This window comes from Pocillopora damicornis, chromosome 6 (genome assembly GCF_964200805.1).
Source record: "Pocillopora damicornis chromosome 6, jaPocDami1.2, whole genome shotgun sequence".
NCBI lineage: Eukaryota > Metazoa > Cnidaria > Anthozoa > Scleractinia > Pocilloporidae > Pocillopora > Pocillopora damicornis.
The window spans coordinates 2901664-2920842 of record NC_142675.1 but is presented as its reverse complement, the minus strand read 5'-3'; the positions used below and the strand labels follow the sequence as shown (position 1 = coordinate 2920842).

General features: G+C 35.8%; 2 protein-coding genes across 2 annotated transcripts; one reads left to right on the top strand and one right to left on the bottom strand.

Annotated features, from left to right (window-relative positions):
* Positions 1-32: 32 nt before the first annotated feature.
* Positions 33-4126, top strand: LOC113677729 (uncharacterized protein CXorf58). The gene is made up of 8 exons (XM_027194563.2): positions 33-193; positions 294-393; positions 508-602; positions 1238-1349; positions 1460-1591; positions 1998-2073; positions 2362-2518; positions 3193-4126. Exons 1-8 carry the CDS (start codon positions 156-158, stop codon positions 3449-3451), a joined length of 969 nt encoding a protein of 322 aa, XP_027050364.2. The 5' UTR covers positions 33-155; the 3' UTR covers positions 3452-4126.
* On the bottom strand, positions 3985-18114 carry LOC113677735 (intraflagellar transport protein 80 homolog). The gene is made up of 25 exons (XM_027194569.2): positions 17779-18114; positions 17336-17393; positions 16849-16900; positions 16604-16715; positions 16110-16220; positions 15436-15504; positions 14994-15103; positions 13612-13701; positions 13404-13485; positions 13205-13260; positions 12346-12470; positions 12161-12252; positions 11944-12025; positions 11756-11830; positions 11320-11368; positions 11042-11156; positions 10514-10578; positions 10076-10211; positions 9292-9439; positions 8368-8454; positions 7823-7907; positions 7519-7608; positions 6581-6753; positions 6254-6377; positions 3985-5124 (listed from the first exon to the last, which is right to left on the bottom strand). Exons 1-25 carry the CDS (start codon positions 17813-17815, stop codon positions 5032-5034), a joined length of 2316 nt encoding a protein of 771 aa, XP_027050370.2. The 5' UTR covers positions 17816-18114; the 3' UTR covers positions 3985-5031.
* Positions 18115-19179: the final 1065 nt, after the last annotated feature.

Here is a 19179-nt window from a genome sequence, read left to right as displayed (position 1 = left end):
GTAAGTGATGACTCGCTTCCATGGCAACCAGCTGCATTCTGGGTCAAAAATAAAAACATGGCCGATTGAAGTTGCATGTATTGGAGATATTCTGTTTGAATTTTAGCGTTTGCTGGTCAGTTTTCGTATTTATATTTTTCGAATTGTTTAAGAGAATGGGACAAAATCTTAACGAAGCTCCTCCGAGTTCACGGTAGGGTTTTGGTGACAAAAAAGGCTGTTTTGTCAGATTTGCTTTGTGCCAATAACTTTGAGGAGAGCTGTAGCGGTCCTATGCATTCTCTGATTTCCAGATTAACTAGAATTGAAGCAGCAAGAAAGATTGAACGATACTGGTGTTCTTACCGGGACAAGCAAATGTTCAAGTTGCTAAAATATGCAATATGTGCGGCGGTAAGTTTGTACAAATCAAGCTTGAAATATGATTTGTGCGCTGAACGATTGCACTGTGAAAGAATAGTCTTCCTTTTGTTGCCAGTGTAGAATTCATAATGTTCCTTTTTTCAGGAACATTCTCTTACGTATGAGGTGCTTAGAAAGGTGTCACCACTCGAGGCAGACCTTCTGCGTGATCCTGTGATCCAAGCACGAGTGAGATTCAGGTATGGGGAGTTCGAAGGCTTAGGTTTTGTTGTTGTTGCTTTTTATATTTTTTCAGCTTTACGCTAAGAATAATCCAAGGCAAAAGAGATCTAAAATGAATAGTATCTAGAAGAATCTATAATAGATGAAAGTTTTGGTTCACATCTTGCTTGACGTGTTGAAATTAACTAATGAAGCCTGTTCCAAACATTCCCCCACCCCATTCCCCTGCTTATGAGAACAAAATTCAAACACTTCTTCCTGTGGGGAACGGTATTCAGGCTATGATGACACAGAGAGCTTGGAGATGCAAAGAACATGTTACCAAAGTATGTCCATAATTTAGGTGAAATGTAGCTCTTATGTGAGTAAAACAAAAGAATTGACTTCCCATCACCCTCTGCAAAACGTGAAGGTGCACATCAAATACTTTATCAGCCAATCTCATTGAAACACCACAGGGTAACCAGTTAGCCAATTCAGTAAGATAAAAAGTGGATCCATTTAAAAAAATGACGTGTACAAATTTTTTTCTATTACAACTGTGACAGTTACAGTTACAGTTACAGTTAACATACAGATAGAGGCAAATCTGGTCAATGATTGTTGGTTTTTATTTTTTTTTCATTATCCTTTTCTATGAAATGTTTTGTAGATTTGGAGGATCAGAATTTCCACCCATTATTTTGTTCAAGATTTTTATTCACAGTGGAGGACATGGTGTTAAGTATTATTGTGGGAAAAAGGTTATCAAACCTGCCTCAGAGGTAACTAAGAATATTAGCTTTCTGTGTGGGATTATTTGCACTATGGGGCTATGAATTTCAATAAACGGTGGTCATCTAGTTCAATACTGTAATTTTTTTGTTATTTCTAGGCAGCTTGTGACTCACTAAGATTAATGGGAAATCGAAAATTCTATGATCAGTTAATAGCTGATACATGTCAGCATGAGAAAGACAGAGTAACTGATGAAACTGATGTAACAACAATGAAAGATTATATGCAGGTACGAGGAATGATGCAGAAAGTCTTCCCACAGCTTTATGTCTGTAGTTCATTGAATTTTTTTGCAAATTAAAGTATTACAAAGCTTACTCACCCCCCTCCCCCCTAAACCCTCAGTCCCAACCCTTTGTCAATATCCTTAGACACTCTGCCAGTACAGTACAACCCATTTCTAACCTGAGATTGAAAGAGGTGCTGTTAGGGTAAAGTGTTTCCAAGTTATCCTGTCTATAGCTGCTTTCCAAGCCCAAGCTCAAGGGATCCCTAGAGTAACACACTGAAATATTTCATAGGCAATCATTTCATCATACTGTATGTTGATTTAAGCAAAATTAATATTATTTTATAACTATACCAACTTGCAATGTGGAAATTCCTTTTTAAAGTTCTTTTTTCCTGTCTCACAGTATTTAAGTCATCTAGATGAATGTCCTGCCGCAACAGGAGGAAAGTCAAATACTTGGAGAAGACTCACTCTTGAAGGTATGTCAGCAAAATGCCCTTCTTAATTTGTGCAATTTCACAAATTGGTAGTTATCTTACAAAGGGAGTTTCTCTATTTAAATAAAGGTGTGATTCCTTTAAATTAACATCTGTTTACTAGTACAGCTGTAGATATGTAAAGATGGTCAATATTACTAAGAAAAACAATTTGGCTGAGTCAGACAGTGTAATTTCTCCTGTGTAATCCATAGATACATGTAAATTTATGCCTTACTTTTCCTACAAGCTTTAAATTAAGTTTCCACTTTACATCTTGTCCAAATGTAGCTATCCCAAGGCACAATATTGTCCATGATATCTTCAGTTACATGGCATGTGGTATCTCCACTCCCCGACTACTTGAGGAGTGTCCAGACTTGTTGTCATTGAGACCAGCTACTCAGGAAATTCAAGTGGCTAGTATCAAGGCAATTCCTTTGTACAGGTATGGTGGAAAAGAAAAGTTGTTTACATTCCCCAAAAGTGAGCGTTGTAATCTATATTAGGCATAGCTTTTCAAATTATCTTATACAAGTGTTACTGATGTCCTCCGATAATTACACCAGTAATGCACTTTTTAGCTCTGTCTCTACTACACCTTCCTCTCCTACTTGCCACCTGAGTGTGTAATGTAAAGTCCTTAATAAAAAGGTAAGGTTTGTAGTCACAGGAGGTCAGACCCATCCAGTGGAAGCTTATCCCCATTTCCTTGGCGGGAAACAACTAACAGTATTACTACCCCCCCTGGATTAATGGTTAATGTACTGGGACTCGGGGTCAGGAGTTCTGAGTGTGAGACCAGATCTGGTCATTGTGTTGTGTTCTTGGGAAAAACACTTTCCTCTCACAGTGCTTTTTATCCACCCTGGGGTATAAGTGGGAACTGGCGAGTGGTCAGGAAAAGCTGATGAAATGCTAGGGGGGAGAGGGGGTAACCTTGCAATGGATTAATATCCTATGCAGGGGGGAGTCATGATACTCCTTGTTGCTATAAGCTAAGGAATATGAAATAAGCTCCAGCTGAGTGGCCTAATTAGCTCAAGTATAGACTTAACCTTTGTAGTACCTTTAATCACCTAATCAGTGCTTAAGTGATAAAAGAAACTTTTTTCTTTCCAGGAAAAAAGCGCAAACAGATTACACCATCTCATCCCCAGCCAGGAGGTCAAAACAAGCTAAAGCAAGGGTTGCAAAAATGCGCAAAATGTTTGGACTGGATTCTCCAAAACTGCCTGAAAGTCGCCAGGGTGGGACACCAGCAACACAGGTGCCTGAGGATGATTTGTTTGAGGACGAGGACTGGGAAGATCAAGCTGACAAATTATATGAATGGACACAAAATTTATCTCTAGATGAGCTTGGAGTTGCCTCTCCATGATGTTCAACAATTTAAAAAAATTGGAATAAAAATGTGGTAAAGTTGAGAAGGAAGAACAAAAAAGTGAGGAATGGTTCAGGGTCAAAGGTCAGTGTTCAAGTCACGGATCAAATGGACATCTAACACATGGCACTGATCAACAATTGGAATTCAAAGCTGCTGTTATGTTCCCCATTATGAGGCAAAAACATTCAACAAATAATTTGAATACAATTGGCCCTTGATATGCTTACTCAAAAGCAGGAAAGATCAACTTACATTTAGGTATTGTCAAAATACGTCTTTACCAGAAACATTTTGTATTTTTGTAAACGTAGTTTAAATGTTATATTATGGAATGTTACTTCATGAAAACAGAAACAAAACTCCTTAAAAAATAATAATTGTAAATAAATAGCTAGGTTAATTGTTTAATGTGAAATGTGTCACTGAAATGATTTTTAAACAATACCTTTGTCAAGTAAAGCACATGAAATGATGTGATAAGTTGAGTTTTCACCTTAAAAAAATTGCAACTGATGAAGACATCCAAGAACAATGAATCTTCTTGGTTTATTATTTTGTGCTTATTAGTTACAATGAAGTTGATGAACTAGGGCAAATATCAGATACCCTTCCTTAGATACTTCTTGTTTTTAACAAACTAATAATAAATAAATAATATTATCAATTATACATAGCAAAATGTGGTGGTAAAGTTGCAAAAGAAGGAAAGGAATATTGGAATTTCACTTGCAAGCTTGTGTACAATAGGTATTAGATAATTTTCAAAACAAACACCAATGATATCACAACTTAATCTCATGGCTTAACACCCTTTCATTCAGTAATTCTCCTTACTGTCTGTCATACATGGAGAATTTGGTCTTGGATCAACTAATAATCCTTTAGGTAATACTTCTCTTTATTCCCATCACTTGTATTGATATTGTAAGGAGATGTTCTGTCTTGGTCACTCATGGGAGCTTAAAAGGGGTAAGGGTATCTGTCTTGTGCTGTTCTTATACAGACTTTTTCTTTAAATTCTCATCGGCTTCCTTGTAATAATTACAACTCTTGTGATAAGACCTTGTAATTTCTTTAGTTTGCAATCTGGTAAATTCATCTTAAAATTTCTCTTACCAGAGACTTTTGTTGTTGCTATTAACAGGGCTCACATTAGAGACCACAGGAATCCCCGGTTTATCAGCATTCTGCTTACAGGAGAACAAATACTTACAAACTTGATCTTTTTATCTTCCTGGTTAAGTTTACAATCACAGTTACCCAATCTAAATTCATCTTGCACTTGTACAATAATATAAAAGGGTGTTTTGGACCTTAGGCTTAATATGATGTACCATCAATCGGGATTTAATGAGCCAATCATCTATCTTGCTGTATTTGCTATAAAATAGCTGAGCAGTGACAGATGAAAAGTTGAACACAACTTTGTTGGCAATCAGCTTGCTATTTCAGCAATAAAAGAAGACCTAGGTTCTCTGCAAAACTACTTCAATCCACTTTGCATTTCATCTAACAACAACTATATACAGTAGGTACATGTACATCAAACTAACAGCAGTCACATGAAAGCGTCATCAGCCATTGTAAGGCTTGGCTCCTGGCCTTGCTGCCTCTTTCTGTAGCTCCATGTCAACCTTGGCTTTGATTTTGTCCCAGTCAACTTCCACCTGTAACGTACAGGTGAACCATGTAAATAAATAATGGTAATTGAACTGAGTGGAGTGCAATTTGGGCTGAAATCATACGTGTGATTCCAAAATTGAACGAGCGCGCAGCGCGAGTTCGATTTGAAATCACAAGTATGATTTCAGACCAAAATTGCACAACACGAGGTTCAATTACCACTTTATTACATCCGTTTTGAAATCGCCCAAATACAGGACTTGGTCAGTTCAAATATTTTATTAATACAATACTGAGCTGGTTTGAAATTAAATTCATCCATTTTTTGGGAGGAAAAAATAAGAGTTTTGGAAACAAAAGTTGCAAAATTTGCCATATGATACTCCATGTCTTTCATCTTCTTGCAATATGATCGGTTACTTTAAACAAGCCTTGAAGTCTGATTGGTTGTTTTGTTTTTAGTGTAGCCTCCTCACTGGCTGGGGAAAAGATGCGATTTAAAGCAAAAAATGGTGCAATTTGTGAATAAATCGCACCAATTAGAGCCAATCAGATTACAGGGACCATAAGTGATTTCAAAATGGGTGTAATAAGACACATTTATCAAACTTTAATGAGTGTTAAAACTGATTTCTCCCTTGAGAAAGCACTTGTTAGACAATTACAGAATATTTCCATGTTGTTTGTAAAGGTAGTAACATGATTTCTCTTGCAATTTGGTGTTAATAAGCACTGGTAAATTGTATGAGCCCATAGGGTGAGTGCAATTTAATTTGTAGTCTTTGAAAAAATTTCAAGTGCTTCTTGCACCAAATTGCAAGAGAAATCATTTTATTAATTGTTTATAATGAAGATGAAGAAACATCACCAAAAGTCAAGAAAGGCGAAATTTTGAAAGAGTGCCTGCGCTATTTGTAATTTGCAGTCATATTTCAACTTTGCACCCATGTTACATGAGCATATGCACTTGTTTTCAGCCAATTAGAAGCACATATTTTTTCATGTAAATTAATATTAGATTGCAGAACAATAATTATTTGATATACACAAATTTTAGTCTTTGTCAAAAATATGCTTCACATCGACTATTTTAACAGTGAGAATGTGTCATGAATGGATTTAGGTCCACAGAAAGGAAACTTGAACCAGTTAAAAGAAGATGGATATGCTTACCCCTTGTGCATACTGAAGAAAACGTTTGCTTGTTTCCTTCCTGTCAAAGTTCTCCAGATATTTCTGTCTGTGTGCTAGAACTGTGTCCACATGAGTCTTGTGCTTAACAGCAAGTTCAAGGGCCCTGTCATAAAACAAAGGAAAGCAAACATAAGATATTAGGCTATCCATTTGTTGATAGAAAACTGGGTTTACATTATAGCTAATCCTTATTTCCCTTGATATCATCTGTTAGAGATGCAGTGCAATGCATTTTCTCAATGCACCTGAAAGACTATCAATAGGAAAAATCTCTTTTTGCGCAGTGATTTCTGTCTCAGTCTGTACCTGTCCCAGTTAAAGAGATCTATGTTCATCTGTATTGCTCTGTAAATGAGTCCAGCTTGTAGGAGAATTGTCTCTGCTTCTTGAGTCTGTCTGCAGAACAATGCCATGGCAGCATTCCTTCCCTCTTTAGTAGGAATTTCCTTGATGTGATTGATGTATTGGACTTTGTCAGCCTGCAAATTGAAAACAAGTTTGACTGTGATTTCTGAGGCTTAACTGTTTACATTAAAGTGATGGCAATTTGACAGTTCTCAATATGGGGATGACTTTTATGACTAATGGTTAAAATTTTGGCCATAGCTAAGAGTCAATTTCTGTCTATTGTGGTCAGAAGAAAAATTTTTATGATTGCTTAACTTTTGAAAATAAAATTTGAATTTAAAGCCTATTGGCTAAAATTTTTGCTGTTTTACTGCTTAAGCTTCACCCATTAAGACCCTCATGGCAGGTGTTTCTGGTCAGCAGTTTGTCTCATGAGTGTGTGCGAACATGAAGTTCACAAGTAGTTTGGTAGCCAATATTTTTTCAGCAACTCCATGCAGTTTTGTGGCATTTGATTTTAAGTGTTCTTCCATTGCACCCTACCCCATATTTATGCTCTTTCTCTTCCACAAATCCAATCACCTGGCCCATTCATCAGTTCTGCTTCAACCCCCCTCATGCAGTCCTAACCTGCTGCAGCTCACTCAATAACAGCACAATATTGGCCCTTCACCTCCCATGAGTGACCGAGACAGAATTTCTCCTTACCATATTGATACAATATCAATCAGATTGGTGATGAGAATAAAGAAAAATGTATGATTGAGGATTTTCTACCTGGTCCAGTACCGCAAACTCTCAGAACTAGCATCATTAGAATTGTATGGCAGACAGTGAAGATAATCACTAATGAGATCTTGGGCATTCAAGGGTTAAAAAGAAGCTTTAGTACCAACCTCATCTATAGCAGCATATGCTGTCTCTGCGGTGTTGAGATCCTTTGCATAAGCAGCCATTGTCGCTAAACATGCCCACAAAACAGTGTCCTGAAGAAATAGCAAGAACATGGTTTTGACTCTCCATCCAAATTTTATCAATTATTTTTAATTTTGTCCAGGTTATAGTTTGTTACTGTGACAGTCCTTTCTTCAGAAGCAAAGATTTGTTACGTTCAAATTCATATTTGTTCCTGTTTGGACTATCACACATAAATGGCATGAAATCAATAATCATTTTAATGATTTAATAATTATTTAATACCTTTACAAATCTGCAAAGTCGAATACCATCTTGCCACTTTGACTCACTGGCATACTTGTGTAGCATTGAAGGATATGGTGAAATTCTATCAAACAACCAAACAACAACCCTCAAGAAAATTCATCCTTAAGCTCAACTTACAGGCAGTGTTTACCCTTAAACTCCCAGGATCTTATTGTTAATTCTCTCCTCTAGCTGCTACACATTTACTCATATATTAGTTGCAAGAGTTTGGTTTTAGATCATGGAAACAACCACTGATACATTTGAGTATATACTCTCATCACCTGTTTGCTGGATAGTGGATGGATATATATTGTAGGGAGAAGTTACATGTGAATCACTTCTGAGACTGAAAGGGTTGATATTGCATTATAGATAAAGACCTGATATTTGGATTTTAAAGTTTGTGTGAGCACTAGCAGATGAATTGCCATACATCACCACAAGTTGCATAGTTCAGCTTCATTTTCTAAAAATCAGAAAAGTATATTTGAGAGAACTTAAGTCTAGTTTTATAGCACTGATGTGAAGAGAAAACTCACATTGTACTGCACAGGGAGCCATCAGCTCTTCTCATTGTGCAGTGATTTTCCAGGAAGCTGACGATCTGGGGGTTCTTTCCAAAATCACTGAAAATGGGGGAAAAAAAAAGATGACAGAGTGACATTGTAATTCAATTCAACCCCAGAGGCAGACCACTTCTTAAGATGGCTCTAAATTTTTTTCAGGGATCACCAGCAACTGGGCAACATCTGTTCCAATAAATTCCAAGTGTGGTAGTAAGTGAAATTTTTTTAAATGTTTTTAATCATTAATGAATCAATAAATAATACTAAAATTGATAACTTTGAATTCCATGGGTGTCTGGGATTGTTATTGACTGGATGGAAGAGATGGACAGAAAATACTTAACTCAAGGTCCATGATTGTGTTGTGACCAAGAGCCAAATATTTTCTTGTTGTGCCTGACTTAACTCATATCAGCCAATAAGCATTTTAAAAGATGAAAGAAAGAATGACAGATGTCAAAACATCCATCACTTTAACTTTCTTCTTTAAAAAAAAAACTTAAGCTTGTATCTCGCAGAATGGAACAGCTTGTTCTGGAGCAGCTTACGTACATCATCATCTATTGTAAATACAGCCTTCATACCACAATTTTTTCCCTTGATTTTCAAAAGGAGGGCTTTAGGGGTTGTACAGGTGCCATGATAAAGAATGTATTACCCAAAACAGAGTTGTACAAAAGTCAGGATCTATTTGGTTAAAACCTGCACTTCTGAGCATTATCAACAACAGTTTACAAAATAGAAGAGGAAGGAAAACAGGATTTGAAGTCACACCACAAAGGTGGGAAGCAAACAAACTTTGCTGAGCACTTATCAGTCATGCGCCAACCCACCCCCTTTAAAATGATAAAGGTGTTTTTGACTTTTAAGTATAGGCAGGGATATTTTTTTCTTTACCTGGAATCTTTCTCAAGAAGTGTTTTGTGCAGGATATCCTGATCAACGTACACAGCACTTGGATAGTACCAAACAATAAATCTACCATCCTGGAATGCTGATAACATGTTTGTGTTGTCATTCCATGCCATGGTTGTTATCATTGTTCCTAGATTAAAAGTGAAGTAAATTTAACAAGACTCAAATTAAATTAACCACAAAAAGGGTGTCTGCCAGTGGAGAGTAACTTTAGATAAAAGAATAAATACTATGCCTTGATAACATCTGGGGTGCTAAATCCTCATAAAACTATTGTAATATTAATTTATGATATTAAGTTACATAATTATCTAACCAGGCATGAGGTCAGGCTTTTTGGAAATCAGTTAATTTGCATTGTTCTGAGCTGAGATGGACAATATGCCAAAATTGTCAACTCCATAAATTCATCGTTTGAACAAAAACTTGCTTTGATGAAATTTCATCAAATCTGCCATTTTGGTTTTTGCCTACATTCCTGTGACTTCTGCAGGAGCAAAATAGGAAATCAAGCAATCTCCTCAGAAAACCAAACAGGAAATAGGATTTACCTAGTAATTTTGCTTGCTCATAGATCACCAAAAAAGTCATTTCACATTTTGTATTTACTTTATATGAGGCCATCCCAGTCACAAAATGTTTATTCAAATTTACCTCTCAAAGATGTCAGTTGAAGAGAGCCTCTAATCAATTCTATAAATTTGGATACACTTCCATAATTCACAAATATTATTAATAATCAAAGTAAGTTGTCTGTTGTACTAACCAAGTTTAACCAATCTTTCAGCTGGACCAATGTGTTTGACAGGTGTAAGATAAAGATCTCTGTTTTTATCAATAATGGCCAGTTGCCTGTCACTAGTCTGACCACACTGGCTCAGAGAAATCTCCATTACTTCCAGCTGGAATAAGAAGACACCAGGGGAGCAGGTTAATCCAATAAACAAAGAAAATAAATAATTCAAACAATTTGCAAGAAGTGGCTAATGGTAAACTATAATAAGGTTTGCTTGTGATCTTTTTTGAGTATCTGTTAACAGACTTGACCTGCTTGCATATGGTACTTTAAAAGAGTGAACTGAAGATGATTGTGTCAGCGCACATAATGCTGAGTGCAAGTCCTCTTAGAGCTTGTGTATAGAGAGGTGGGGAAAAACCAAATGCAATTTACAACTCCTTTAATTTATAGAATGAAAACACTTACAGAGTGTTGGATTGGCTGGCCACTTCCAACTGGCTTTCCTGTCTGAGTTTCAAACAAATGGATAACTGAAAAAAAGAGAAAAAACAGCAACAACAATGCAATGAAACTGTACAAACAAACTTAACACTTGAGTCATTTACAAGATGCTTCACTTTGCCTTGTAACATTATAATAGATTATTCTATGGCAAGGAAGTCCTGAAGTAAATCCAAGCGATCTGATTGGTTTGTACTTGTCCATATTTTGCCGTACAGATTTTGTCCATGAAAAAAAGTTATAAACTATGTATTTTTGGTCACAAGAATTCTAAATAAACAACTTAGTGCTAGGGCCATTTAGTAAACTACTTACTAACCTGGCTTGCTTGAGCTGTACTGGGGAATGTTGGCTCTTGGTCAATTTTGTACAGACCTTGCTGTGCTTGGTGTGTACGTACTGCCACAACCTTAGGTCAATATTCCTCAGTACAGCCCTAGGACTTGATGAGTTAGAAGTTTAATCCACTGAGGGTGTAATTTCCAACATTACCTTTCTCATCTTTGCGATCTTTGACTGCAAGTGTATCATTGCTTAATGTACAAGTTTGTTCATTCAAGGTGTCAGTCCTTAGCCCTTGAAATTTTGGAACACAAGTCAAACGACCCTACAAGATCAAACAAATAAAATGCAATGAATGGTTTAAAAACACAATATAAGAGTTTCATGAGGATAAATTATGATGCTATTTAAACTATCATGGCTGATATCAGAGGTACAGAAGATGCATAGGACTCAAAACTGGCCAGTGTAAATATTTAAGCACAAACCTCATATGAGTAAACTTGAAGTCCTGAGTCATCAACTAGAAGAAAGTGTCTGAAAAAAATAAAACAACAAAGCTCACTTTAAGATCAATCTTGCAGATAAAATTTTGGTTTTATCAACTGAGTTTATAATGAAAATTGGTCATGTTTTGAGTGTAATAGCCCTTTATACTAGGCAGTCTCCTTGGGGACTCTTGAGATAACATCCTTCTGTAAACTGTATATAATTGTTAACAAAAAAATTATCCCACATAATCATCTTATTGGGGAGCAGCAGAGTGTTCATTTTGCCTTTCATATATGTAAGTACTTTGATTTTGAAGGACAGATACAATTGAGGATTAAAAATAGGGGGAGAGTTTTGTAGCAAGCACCAAACTGTTAAACACAGAAATTAATTATGTAAGTGGAAAAAAAAATGTTTCTAATCATTACTTACTTTTCGGTCTGAACAATAAGGGTAATATTTCCATTCTTGAGGTCAAATATCATTGGTGTGTTCCAGTTTCTGACACTGTGAAATAAAAAGCAAATATGTCAAATCAATGATAAATATCAGCATATACAACAATGATCTTAGTTCATTGATTATTATTAAGACTCCATACCCATTCTAATGCAACTAACCTGTATATGTAGCACTGAGATGTTGTTGCTACAACAAGGTGGTTGAAAGCCAATGAAGTCTTGATAATACGATCTCGGAAGTCTAAAGGAATCATGAAGATCTTGTTTAGTGCAAAACACACTCTTACGAATGATCATGAAAACCAAAGATTTAGTAACAAGATTGTCAAGGATCTGAAAAAAAATTACTTTCAAAGATATGTTCATTTATTATTACCTAATGATTCCTTCACATCGTTCATTACATCTCTGACAAGAATGCTCTTGCGGTCTGTTACTGTTACTTCAAAGTTTTTCCACTCGAGACGTCTGCCAAAGGAAACAGTTCATAACAATTCCAATTCATAATAATATAACATAATGTAGCAAATTACTTTCCAATGTCTCACTCTCAGACCTCACCTTTCAATGACATGAGCAAAGATAACTTGTCCATTCCCACAAGCACCTGCAAGCTGTGTTCCATCACTTGACCAGGAAATGTTAAAGATTGAGCCAGTATTGGGTTTCTCCAGAGTGTATGACCACTGAAAGAATTACATATTACATATATATTAACACAGTGGTAATTGGTACAAAGCACATCATAATGTAGCTTCCAGTTGCCTTTGGCAAAAATTCAGAACTAGCCAACCTAAACAGACTACTTCTTCTAGTGAACAAAACTGTGCTGTTATAATACAGAAAACAAAATTAAATATGAAAAGTAGCTTTCAAAACCTGAGCTCAATGGAGATTTTAAAATTAGAAACTCTGATTAAGGTTTAATCCTGCAATTCATAAGCTTGTCGGCAGATTATGTACCTCCTTTCATAACCCTTTACACCTTAACATCAGTATTCATATTCTCCTTACAGTTCTCTATACATTTCCTAAGATGCTGATATGGAGAATTTGTTTAACAATCAATAGCTTCTTTAGTTGGTGATCATTTCCTTTATTCTCATGACCTTAATGTTTGATTCAAGGGTGATATTGTGAGGAGAAATTAGATGCTGGTCATTCTTAGGGGTTAAAGTGATAACAAGACTTCATGCATTCTGCACCTTGTCTTTGTAATTAAGTAGTTGTTTTCCTGTATACTTTACATATTTTATAAACTAGCAAAGAGGTTCCAATATTTTCTTTGAAATATTGTTACACTGTGTTGTATTGGTGACATTGGTTGAATTGAGAGGATTAAGCCTGTGGGAGTGTAATCATTGAATTTTCTATTTCCCTTTCTGCTAAATCAACATTTAATTTAAAGATAATAGTTTACCCCAGTTTTGTCACAGAGTCTCAGAGTATTAAAAGACCCAACAGCAAAGAGTTCACCTACAAAAGAGAGATAAAGACATAAAGTTACTTCGTAACATTTATCATTCATGTGTATCTATTCTTGACAACAGACATTTTGATACCAAAAGCAAAATGTCTGTTCAATACCTGTTTAAAAGTCCAAATAAAAAGAAACTTACCATCTGGAGCCCATGAAATGCTGGTGATAGGATATTCATGCAACATGCTGGAATACAACACTCTGCCGTAACTGTCCCAGACCTAACAGGAAACCAATGAGAACAAAGAAGATTATTCCTTGCCTTCATAATTGTTCAGCATTTTCAATAAAGGCCATATCTGTCTTTTTCCTTGTCTAATATAAATCAAAGCCTGTATGTTAATTACCTTATATTTGCAGTCTTCTCCCCCTGATAGGATCAAGTTATTGATAGGATTCCAGTCCACTTTTAACACAATTCCATCATGAGCTTTCCACTATGTTATGAGATATATAAAAAAAAAGATGAGATTAATTTGAAATATTTACAGTGAAGGGATTTCTTAGCTAAATTGAAGTAAATATATCACCCAATCTGTTGTGTGTTCTCAATAGCTTCACAAAGCAACAACTCAGAAGTAGCTGGCACATCCCTGGACATAACATAACAATTGTTCTACAATTCTTCTCTCCCAAACTACCTAGTATATACATGTACATCAAAGTAGTAGCAAATGTGTTCAATGTCCATTGATCAGGGCTGCACTCCTTCAAAGAGTTTTATATCACTGGTTTGTGACCACTTTGACATGAGTAAATTAACTCCAAATAGATTTAATTTTAAATACCAGTCACTAATAGATAATGGGTTAGAATATTCTGTAAGCTAAAGGTGAAAACTAAGTTATCAGCTTCCCAGGTAGAAATCCTATTAAGATCTTACAAGATCTTATAAGATCCTCTAAGAATCTTACAAGATCCTTAAAAAGATATAAGATCTCATTATAAAGATTTTTGATATTTTGAAAATCTCAAAAGATCTCATCAATTTTTCAATAAGATTCTTAGTTAGATGGATTATTTTAGGAATCTTAGTAAGATCTTGTAGGATTTCTTGTAAGATTCTTAATAAGATCTTATTGGGTGATCTTTCTTAGACTATTGTTATATCTTAGTAGGATCTTATGGGATTTCTCGTAGGATTCTTAATAAGATCTTATTGGGTGATCTTTCTAAGACTCTTGTTATATGGAAATGTTATGGTGCTGCAAAAAAGATGTGAAGAGGAGGTTATTCTGTTTAAGTTACTTACAAGATCTTATAAGGGATCTTAATAAGATTCTTACAAGAATCGGTGAAAGATTTTTACGAAATTTTCTTGTAGGAATCTAATATAAGAATCCTATAAGAATCTTGTAAGAATCTTATAGGATACCTGTAAGAATCTTGTTAGAATCTCATAGAAATCTTACAAGAATCTTATTAAGATTTTTAAAGGATTTTGGGTAAGATCCTGTTTAGATTCTTATTAAAAATCTTAGTAAGTTCCTGCCAGGAATCTTATAAGATTTGGTAAGAAACTTAATAAAATCCTTGTAGGAATCTTGTAAGAATCTTGTAAGATTCTTACAAGAATCTCATAAGAATCTTACATGAATCTTACAAGAATCTTACAAGAATCTTGATAAGATCTATTATAAGAATCTTGCTAAGATCCTATTAAGATTCCTATTAAGAATCTTAATAAGAATCTTAATAAGATTTCTACCTGGGTTGTTACAAACAATACCTGCACTGGTTTAGCAGCAGCTTGTAAAGGTTTAATCACTAACTGCTTTCCACTTGTGTGAAGAATCTGGTCAGAGTCTGGGCTCCATGATACAGAATATACTGGGGTCCCTGTGAAAACACAATTACCAAAACATATTACCACTGTAGCATAACTTGTAATTAAGGCAAGTCAAACTCAATTGTACAAGCATAATCTTGGCTGAAATTTTCAGGATTTTGGCAGGTAGACTTTCACTATTCTTGAAATACCAATTTCCAAACCTTTAGGTCAAGCCCCAGGTGTCTTGGTCAAATCTTCCAAGAATCAGTTTTACATGCAAGGCTGTAAACCTTTCAGGTAGAGGGAGAAACCCATTCAAATAAAATTATGCCTCAGCTTATTTCTAACCTGTGAGGCACCAAAAATTTACAGCACTGTATTAAAGTTTTTGTGCACAAACCTGCTTGAACCAAAGTTGATCTTAACATTCCACTCCTAGACCATATCTTTACTTGGCCATCTTCTCCAACTGGTAAAAAAATCCAAAGATAAAATTAATAGCAGTACACTTAAAGATATACTCTGAATTAAATGCTTTAAGTTTGAATAGGCATTTATTATCTCCTTGCTGCTAAATTTACTTTTGTTCTCCAAAGGTAAAACAACCAGCCAAGAAATGGGTTTGCAGCCTCAAAATTTCTGTGTTATTTTACAAGACACAGTTCAAACAGTGTGAAGCACACCAAAATCAATATAATTTAATTGCTCTCAAGTGTCTCTTACAACCATACTTTGTAGACAATTGGTAATTTGAGAGTTTTCTTCCAGACAATCTACCAGCTAGCTAGGAAAATAAACTCTGATATATGTAGTCCGCATTCAGGTGAATAATAATAGTCCATTTTACAGTTGTATGCTTGGGTGCCAAGCCTTTGAACAGGTGTGTCAAGGCTAAGGGTCTTGTTACGATACAAATGTTGCTGCTAAATTGCTTTGTTATCAATTGCTCACTAGATTATAACTGGTCACTATCACAATAAGGTCACCTTCAGCATCACTCCAAATCAAAGGCTTGGCAACCAAGCACACAGTCAAATATAAATGGTGCACTAAAATAAGGAAGGCCTTTCAAACCTGTCACCATTGCTGATCCATCAAGGCTCCATCTTCCAGACAGCACAGCACCCCTGTGAGCTTCAACAGATTTCTCAATACGACCATTCCGAGATATCAAGTGGAATTTACCTATAGAAAATGACAAATAACAGGTTATACACCCAATAAATTGAACACAAAATATCCTTTATTTCCTTCTTAAACCTTTAAACACCTGAGATCTGATTCTTAATTCTTACTTATATCTTTGTATATGTAAATAAATTAAGAGAATTTGGTGTTGGATTGGAGTTTTCTCATTACCTGTTTGCTGGATGATGAATGAACATTATAGGGAGAAGTTAAATATTAATCACTTTTGGGTGTTTAAGGGTTTAAAATGCAATTTAACATTTGAACTCAGGAGTTAGGAACATGCTCAGTGACTACTGATAACTTTGCAAAAAAAGTCACCCACTGGACGACCCCTATGTCAGGCAGTCATATGACCTCATCTTTAGAGATGAACTTACCATCTGTTGAAGTGAGGACAAAAAGCTCTGACTGGCTTTGTTTTTTGCCTCCAGCGCCACGTGGAAACCAGTGTATGTCAGTTGGAAAGATCTCTGCTGGCAATTTCATGACCTGTTTAAGAAACAACCACCAGAAAGGTTGACAGAGAAAAAAAATCCACATTAAGTTTAAGAACTCATCATTAATTACCAACAACATTGGAATGACAATAAACTTTCTAACACTGGGAATGAAACAAGCCTACCTGTGTGGTTTCATCTGATAACAGATTCCATTTCAATATGCTGTGATCATCTCTGTTAGAGATAAAAAAGGCAATTCAGGTATGAATTGGTTTAAATTATATCACCTGAAAGAATCATCAAATCGAATACGGTGAAGGTAAGGGTTAAGTCTGTACTCAAGCCAAGTACCCCATCCTGTGGGAGCTTATTTCAGTTCCTGTTGCATGAAGTGACTAGAAGCATTGTTGCTCCCACCTGGATTTAATATTAATTAGTCCATTGTAGGTTATCCCTCAGCATTTCATCAGGCTTCCCTAACAGCTCACCTGAGTGCCCATTTGTTCTCTCAAGTGCAGAGAAGTACTCAAACTTAAACTTCTTGCCTCATAGTGGAACACAAGCAATTAGAGCACTGGGTGTCCCTGTGCATCACCACTGTTTTTCTTTTATCTTTTTTCATGGTGGGTTTCTTAACCAATCACATCTAATACGTGTGAATTAACCTACCCACTAGAAAACAGCTCATCAGCTGATGTCCAACCGACACAACTTACAAGATCCTTATCTGTTGTCGTTGGTCAAGAATGTTATAATACAAATGCAGAGGAGACGTTTTGTAACCAATGGTAAACTCTTAGTTAATCGAAATGTTGAAACAAAGTCAAGTAAAGGTTCTATTTTCTAGTTCGTTTTAACGTAAGGTGTAGCACTTTAAAATCGATTTACGACTAAAGTTTTAAATTATTATAAATAACGGCTTTTGAACTGAGTGGAGCGCAATTTGGTTGTGATTTCTGGTCAGCATAAGGAAAATGATACGATAAGGTACATCGGCTTATCCAGAGGTAGGGCTTGAGTCAAATCTGCCGGTGTTTACGGTACGTCTGCGCGTGATCTACGTCTCGTCTATCTTATATTTTACCTACTAGCATTTTGATTAAAAAGGATACGTTTTGATTCTTTTAATACGTGAGTCTTGAACCTCATATTCGATGTTTTCAGCCGCCTTTCGCCTCAAATGCAAATCTCACTTGTCCTTGACAACCAACAGCGACCAGTGACCAAGGTAAACAACTTTGATGAATGTGGTTCAAAATACGAACATTTTCCTCAAAAAAGCACCATGAAGAGGAGTATTAGCCACTCATAAAGGTATCGTAGATACACAGTTACCTGAACCAGTAGATTAATAGAGAATTTTGAAGGTTTTTTTGCAGAAATAACTTGACCAATTTGGAAAGAAAGTTATTTTCAATCTCTCATGAATTTGCTTTGCAACCTGGCACTTTCAGCCGTAAGAAACTGGGTACAAGTAAACATTCCTTCTCTTTTTCCTTGAGATGTCGGAAACATTTACATCGCTGTAATGAATATTTGGACGTGAAGTTGAGTATCCCTATCAGAAAGCTATCCATTAAGCTCAAGCTATGGCAGGCAGAGATTATTTCGAATAAAACTGAAGAATTCAGAGACTTTTTTAAGTTTTCGTGACCGGTGCGAAGAACCCTTTTTTTTTTTTTCGCAAAATAGACCAGTCACGTTATTGGACCCAAACACTGATTCCAACTAGATTTAGTTGACTCAATAAGAACCTCGAACCGAAGCAAGCAGATATAATAGAGAATTCAGATGGAACCAGAACCGTGTTGCAATATTTGATGTCAATAAAAGCCTACAACAGCATGTTATCAAAACGGCACAGGCTCTGCACCGAAGTATTTCTCTCTATTGCATGAGCAATAAGGAGAAATATTTCAAACTGAATTTCTAACAGAAAGTTATCTAGGCACCAAGCCTTAAAAGGCTATTCCCTTTAAAAAGCTTTCATTGCGGGCATAGGCATTTACTGGAATCCGAGAAGAAATCTTCACCGAAATACCGAGCATAATTGGTTTGGGTGAGTGTATACAGCTGTTCACACCAATTTATCGTTGATGGGTTTATAACAAATTCACATCTGCAAGGCGAAATTGATATGGATTGATACGTAAGCTCGAACTCGTTTCAACGTTTGTGTCAAGAGGTTGGGCAGAGCAAAAAAAAAAAATATGAAGTATGACTCGACTGTTAACCCATCAGTTCAAATGAAAGGAAATAAGTTCAAATACTAAAATGATAACAGATAAAATGCAGTCGGCCATGAAGATTCCCGTAAGGGAGTAATTTTCAATGTCTAGACTCAAAACGATTAAGTTCGATTAAGTGGTAAGTTTACAACGTACTCCATAGCTTATAAAAGCACAAATCGTGTAAAACAAACATAGCTGTAGTATGCTAGCCGCTTCCCATTTAGCGAAAGTTTACACCATGTCGGCATAATTTGGATTTGTGGAGGAAAGCGATATTACAAT